General features: G+C 36.6%; 1 protein-coding gene across 1 annotated transcript in view; it reads left to right on the plus strand.

Annotated features, from left to right (window-relative positions):
* The window catches only part of LOC149196067 (methyltransferase FGSG_00040-like), a 4622-nt gene extending 3260 nt beyond the window's left edge, over window positions 1-1362 (plus strand). Inside the window, exon 2 of the mRNA XM_089408142.1 lies at window positions 46-1362. Within this exon, the coding sequence (XP_089264268.1) occupies window positions 46-1362 (1317 nt within the window). The remainder of the gene's footprint in view (window positions 1-45) is intronic.
* The last annotated feature ends 6450 nt before the right edge of the window (window positions 1363-7812 follow it).

A 7812-nucleotide genomic window follows, 5' to 3' on the forward strand; every position in this document is an offset into this window, starting at 1 on the left:
GGCCGGGCTCTTCTCGGGCTGCGGCATTATGGGGCGGCATGCGAGTGTTTGAAGAAAGCAGACAAGATCAGTCCCGGGAAGAGGGAAATACAAGCGGCGCTAGGCCAGGCCAAGACCTTCTACGCCCAGAGCTTGAATGGCAAGTATGACATTTCGAACTATCTGCTCGGACGTCGATCTACTCCTCCGGAAGTGGCTGATTTCGTGGGCTCTGTGGAAATCAAGATGACCGAAGACGGCCGCGGAAGAGGACTCTACGCCACCCGAAAAATAAAGACCGGGCAACTTTTGCTGGTAAGCAACGCTGTCGCAATTGTTTGTGAGAGTGCCTTTGACAACGGTATTTCCGTGACTCCAGAAGATCACTTGTCCGCGGTCGTCTGTGCTGTCAGTAAATCACAGAGATTGCTCCGCCAAGTGTATAGTTTACAGGATTCCCCTATGCCTTGCAGCCTGGATGCTCCACCCATTGATCTGTTTAAAACGGAAAGTCCAGAAGAACAAAATGAAAATTTGGTGGTGGATGTTAACCGCATTCGGGATATTATACGTCTGAACACATTCGGTGGAGCCGTACAGAGGTTTGCTTCAAAATCAAGAATCTATGCAGCCAATCTCCGTCAGCAAGACTGTTTTAACGGTCTCTGGCTGCTGCCGTCTTTCATTAACCATTCCTGCTTGCCGAACTCGAGCTGGCTGGAAGTGGGAAGCGCCATGTTTATTCATGCATCTAAGCCTATCGAGAGAGGAGAAGAGATTACCGTTCCTTACCTCGATGTCCTGGTTCCCTTACCGCAGCGCCAAGCCAGGTTCAAGAACTGGGGCTTCATGTGCAAGTGCAGCAGATGTATTCTGGAACACTCTTTCAGGACATCACTGGAGCCTATAATTACCCAAAGATTTGACGAATTGATTTCTGCAAGGTTTCGTCAACAGCTCTGCGATGTGGATATTCAGCCAGGCGCAGAGTACGTGAGCCTTTCTGTAGAGGCAGAGGAGATCATCCGGAGTTCCCACGTGTTAAAAACTGAAGAAGAGAGGCTCTGGATTCGTGCATCGTTTGTATGTCCATATCTAGAAGCAGCAACAGTGTCCAGAAACTCCCTTTCCGCCATGTGGAATGGCCGCTTTCCTTCCTGGGACAAAATTATGGAGGTCATTCAAACCACTGCGCCTGGGGACATCCTAAATCTGGAATTGGCCGCGGGAATGTTCAAAAATGTCCAGCTTTTGATGGGGGATGAAAACGAAGCATTTTTAACGCAACAGAAGGCAGTCAAGGCAAGGGAGGCATGCATCCGTGTCTTTGGCAAACACAGTGAAGATGTTCTCAAAGCGTTCGTCCTCGAATATTCCAAGTGAGGCGTATTTTAGTAGTAGTACCCCTGCCATTATAGTAAAGATCACATTATGTAAATATACAAGTATTTGAACATCCTTCAGACTACCAAATAGGGTTTTTTTTTTTTAAATTTTGTTACAGGTTTTGTATAACTCTATACTGTTGACCACTGTCATCTTTCTTAGTGCATGTGCCATGGTTATTTATAATATGTAATTTTTTTGATAATGGAAATTATGATTTTTCTTTCCGGGAAGAAAAAAAAAACACATTAGACGTGCGCAGAGGCGTATTTGTGTTAAGAATACGAATTATGTTCACCGATTAATTAATTTGTCATTCACAGTATTTATTTTAAAAAGTATTTGCGTTAAGAATCCGAATTACTTCAAATTATTTCGATATGCTATTGTTCACCGATTAATTAGTTTGTCATGCACAGTATTTTAAAAAGCTTAATGGAGGGCTTTTCTTGGTATAAAGATAAACGCCGCTGAACCGTGTTGAATAATAATATTTAGGAGAGTTATGTGCATTATTTAGCATTGATACCTGTTTTGATATGGGAAGTGTTTAGATAAACGATGCTTTCATATATATATGAACGAAACAATAATTATTTATGATAAATTAAATAAGCGATGTTTTTTATATATATAAATGAAAGAATAATGATATTTATTATAAAAATATAAATTGTTTTTAATAAATATGAAAAAATTATTTATTTTATATTTATATTTATTATTTTTAACGTACAAATTTGTAATAAATATAAGTTATTTTGTCCGAAAAACAAATTCAAAAGGAAAATGGATGTTATATATAAAATAACATGCATCTCAACCTGCTCAAAAGTAGGAAAAAAATATTTCTCATATATATATATACACACATTTGTAATAGATATAAATTTTTTTATTTGAATAACGTTGTATAGCTAGCTTTATCTGTTGCTTAGTTTAATTATTGAACTTTGAAAAATATGAACCAATTTCTATATTTGAACAAAGGCTAGACAATAGCTATGCTTGCTTAGTTTAAATATGGTTAAAATAGATTGAAAAGCAATAAAGATATACAACTTTCTACTAATAAAAATTACAATTAAAATAACAAAATAATTCATGAACAAATAGAGTTCTTATAATGTAAAATTTTTGTCTACATGATGTCAACCCACTGATAATAATTTCATAGATGACCCACAAGCATGTGAATGTAAGAGTCTAGATGAAATCTACAATGTGCAAATGAGAATTTAAGAGTCTCTTCACTGTCCAAATGGGATAAGAGTAAGTCATGGCTTGATTTTTTTTTTAATTTGGTCAATGCCCAAATGTCAAATACATTTTGCATATTTCTTTAAAATTTCCAATTTTTTTTGGTTTATTTTTTTATTTAGCATACAATAGATGAGAATTCAAATAATTAGTAATAATAATAAAAAGTTAAAACTTTTAAGTAAAAATGATTTTGTTTGGAAATATATATATATATAATGCCATTTAGTTTACTTATAACTAAATTAAAATTTAATAATGTAATTTGATAAATAGATGGTGGCTGAAATTAGGCAAAAAAAAAAAAAAAAAAAAGAGAGAGAAATAAGCATACCAAAAAAATAAACCAGAAATCCCTACAAACATTGCATTATTTTAATTAATTATTTTTTTATACTATACATAGTTTTTATTTTAGTTTGATAATTTTAATTAAAACTATAAAAAATCTGACAAATATGAAAAATGTTATTTTTACATTTTTACATTATAAACATAAATTTTATTATTAATAATTATTTAATCATTTTTCTAAATGCGATATAATTAAAAATAAGTTTAATTAACTACTTTATTAAATTAAGTTATAATTAAAATTAATTTTAAAATTAAGTTATAAATAAAATTAATTTTAAAAAAATAAAATAGCTTATGAAAAAGTAAATAAAAACTCTATCAACTTAATAAAAAGTTTAGAAACTCTATTAAATAAATTTGGCCAAATAAAAACACTCAAATATTCACTCCCTACTAGACTATGCTTTCACGCCTGCAATAATTATAACTAATAAAATAATTAGTTAAATGATTGATATGACTCCCTTTCCCGCCTGCAATAATTATATTTAATAAAATAATTAGTTGAATGATTGATATGACGTGCTATCTACATAGCTTTTACTATGCAACGTAAGTAATTTTATCTTGTTATTATCCCTTACCAGGGCAGGTATAACGCAATCGTTCATTCGTTGAATTTGACATAATTATTGTTTCACCACAAATCAAACCTGTTAATTTTATAACAAAAATTAATTTATTTTTTTAACTATTTTTTTTCGGAGATCATTTGCTGTACAACCTACTTTATTGACAAGACATGTTTAGTGTCCTAAACATGTGATGGTTCATTATTATCCTAACGTGTTTGAGAAATCGATAACTTGTCAAAAAGACATTTCAAATGACTTTCCAAAAAGGAACGACCATTAAGCCATTAGGTAAATTGGATTCTCATGAAGGCAGGTTAATATCCTGACATGTAGTGTTTGAAGGCGTCATTATTTTTTTTACGATATTGCGTTGACAGTGATGCAATAACTGTTACAATTATTAGTAAATAGTTAATATTAGTATTTACTATTTACTATTGTGTTGATTTCTATAAATATTCTAATTGATGTGTAAGGTATTGGATTGCAAATGGCAAGCCTTGAAAAGAGGATTACATAATTGCGATGGAAATTTATATGTTTGGGTTTTCTAGCATTAGGATCACCAGCTGTGAGCTGGCATTTGGAAGCACTTCAGATTTACTGGATTTGGCGCAGGTAATATTTGTCAATGTTCCTTGCAAGTCTCTCTACGCTCCTTGCCCAACTTTTCCTTATTTAAAATTTAAATCGGTTACCACAACCGTCTTCTCCACACAGCGAGTGAGTGGAATATCTATTTCATTTCATGGAACATGTTGCTTAAAGAACATAACTAAACAAAAAAATAATGTGGTCCACCGCCCACGAGACACTTGGTTATCGTTATGGAGAGATTTATTTGGAAACCTCATGGCAACCTCTGCGCTAATTTTTTAAGTAACCTTTTAACACATTTCCATGATAATGTGGAATTTTGATCCCATGGCTGTGAAATTTTATTTGAGATATATAATTGAAACTTTGAACCAATTGTTTACTAATATTTAAAAAGGTTTACTAAATTTTCACTGATTGTATACTATTAAGAATAAATTATTATAAACTAAAATTTAAAAGGTTTAACATTATAATTTAAAATTTTTTAAATGATTTTTTATTAGTAAGCAAGCAACTCCCCATATAAAGGCAGTGATTTCTGCGTTTCCAAGCACCGAGAAGCATTAGTGTGTTATAATAGTAGGGAGTAACAAAATTTGGGAATAGGTGGGTTTAAAATTTTTGTATATCTATTGTTTCTGGTTGATTTGTGTTCTTCTATTAAAATTATTTGTATTTATATATTTATTGGAATTATTTATATAAAGAGATTTAATAGTTAAGACCTATTACGTGAAAATGTTATTGCTAATAAAGCTATCTCAACTATATTAATTTTCTATACATGATAAGTTATTTTATTTACCATTTTAGATCACATGAATTAAAGTGTAGTTTTCATATTAATTTTTTTTAAGAATAATTAATATTATTTAATACTTATTTTCCATAAGGCTTATTGTTCATCATGGTCTTTGGATAACGTTTGTGCTTTTCAAAATTGTTTTGTGAAGCCATTCTCTACGTTAAGGGACATCGTACAGGAAAGTTTATGATGATTTGCATGTTCCACATGGCATTATCATAATTGAAGACCCAACATGGCTCTCTATAGAGTTCAAGGAAGGTATTAACACGGCTCTCTATAGAGTTCAAGGAAGGTATTAACATGTCAGCAGATGAAGAATCTACTTTTGATTGAATCTTTTGGTAGAATATGCGGAGATGTGATGTAGAGGATCCGAGCCAGAGGATGATGAACTGTCTGATAGCACATTGATGGCCCTGAGACACCTTGATCTGGCAGATCAACGCAAAGATGGAAGGAAACATTGATTTTCCCTAATTGGGGGAAGTTTGAGTGTGCTCCATCATTTTCGGCCTCAATTCCGCCGCTTTCTGTTCCGAATCCTCCATTTTAGTTTCTTTTTCTTTTATGTTAATTTTCATTTATTGTTTAGGAAGTGATTTGGACCCGATTTGGGCCAGATTTTCAGCAGATTATTTCTTTTGGCGTGATGCATTTTAGCTATATAGCCCGGCTTGTGTGTTAGGGTTCGGCATGCTGTTAATGGATAATTTTCATTGATATCAGAGACGTTTTCTCTGTATCTTGGGCGTTTTTCTTGTTTCTGTTCTGTAAATTGTCGGTAGAAACCAACCTGCAGAATAATCACTATTTTGTCTGGCGTCAGTTGGTATCAGAGCTTCAGCATCTTCCTGGGGTGTGAGTTCATCTGTTTCAATGGCTGGTGGTCGTGGTCGTGGTCGTCGTGGGCAGGTTCTGAATGAGGAAGTCCCGCACCATGATCGTAGCGTTCAGGATGTGATGATTGAGGATTTGCAAAGACAAGTTGCAGAGTTAACCCAGTGTCTAGCGGCGCAGGAATTCGGTAATCGTGAGATGGAGGATCACGATTCTGATTCTGACTCCAGTTTTGTGAACCCGTATCACAATCATGCCCTCTTTCAGGAGCATCGTGGTCGAGAGGATCGTCATGGAGACCTCGGTTTCAGAGTGAATCTGCCCGAGTTTTCTAGTACATTACAGGTTAATGGATTTATTGATTGGTTGAATGAGGTTGAACGCATTTTTTATTATAAAGAAGTCCCAAATCGTGTAAAAGTGAAACTAGTCGCCATCAAACTCAAAGGCAGAGCATCTGCGTGATGGGAGTAGTTGAGACGTTCACGGGAAAGGCAGGGCAAGGCCAAGATTATTGATTGGGAGAAGATGAAGAAGAAGCTGAAAGATCACTTCCTTCCTCTTGGCTACACCCAATCCTTGTTCCAGCGACTTCATTCGTTGAGACAGGGCTCGAGATCAGTTGATGATTACACGGAGGAGTTCTATTAATTGATAGCCCGGAACGATTTATCTGAGATGGAAGAGCAGACGGTGGCATGGTATTTGGGGGGTTTACGTCAGCCCCTGCAGGATGCCCTCAGCCTTCATTCGCTGTGGACCGTTTCTGAAGCATATCAGCATGCACTTGTTGTGGAGAAACAACAAAATAAGAGGCCAGTGAGCAGAAGCGATCAGAGTAGTCGACCAGTCTGCCCTCAAGAAGCCCATCCTACCCAGCAGCCACCGCAGGGTAATTCTAACCCTAGTATTAAATGTTTTAGATGTGGTGAATAGGGACATATAGCGACTAATTGCAGGAAGCCTGCCAGTCAGAAGGGAAAAAATCTCCTGATTGGGGATGACATGGTAGACGAAACTGAGGAGATTAGAGAGCCTGTGTTTGATGATGATGATGATGAGGGTGATGTACTGTATGGAGATGGACATGAGACTCTGGTCGTTCGCAAGAGTCTACTGACTCCCAAGGATGATTCAGGGGACGATTGGTTGAGGACCAATATTTTTCACACAACTTGCACAGTTGCAGATAAAGTCTGCAAGATGATCATTGATAGTGGCAGTTGTGAGAACGTGGTGTCTGAAGAGGTTGTCCAGAAACTACAGTTGAAGACAGATCGCCATCCCAAGCCGTACAAGTTGTCATGGCTGAATAAGGACAGTGAGGTAAAAGTAGATAGGCGATGCTTAGTGTCTTTTTCGGTCGGTAGAAAATATTTTGATAATGCCTGGTGTGATGTAGTGTCTATGGATGCTTGTCATATATTGTTAGGCAGGCCGTGGCAGTATGATCGCAGTGTTGTGCATGATGGATGGAAGAATACTTATTCCCTTAGCATCAAAGGGAAGAAGATAGTGTTGGCACCTCGACGGGAAGGAACCACTCTTACCCCGATGGCCAATAATAATCACCTGCTTTCTATGTCCAGGTTCTTAGTTAAGATGGAGCGTGGAGACGTGGTCTATGCATTACTGCCTTGTGGGAATAGTACAACGGACGTGACTACAGATTTACCAGCAGAGGTGCAGCAGCTGCTAGCAGAGTTTTCTGACCTAATGCCAGAGGATCTCCCTCCTGGGTTACCACCTATGAGAGATATTCAGCATCAGATAGACCTTATCCCGGGAGCGAGTCTGCCTAATCGACCAGCATACCACCTCAGTCCTAAGGAATCTGAAGAGTTGCAGCGACAGGTGGAAGAGTTGTTGGAGAGGGGCTACATCCGTGGGAGTATGAGCCCATGTGCAGTTCCTGCCCTGTTAGTGCCAAAGAAGGATGGCTCTTGGCGTATGTGTGTAGACAGCAGAGCCATCAATAGAATTACAGTGAAGTACAGGTTTCCAATTCCC

This window comes from Pinus tabuliformis, chromosome 2_2 (assembly GCF_031772625.1).
Source record: "Pinus tabuliformis cultivar Carrire ecotype Pingquan chromosome 2_2, CPIR1, whole genome shotgun sequence".
NCBI classification, from domain to species: Eukaryota; Viridiplantae; Streptophyta; class Pinopsida; order Pinales; family Pinaceae; genus Pinus; species Pinus tabuliformis.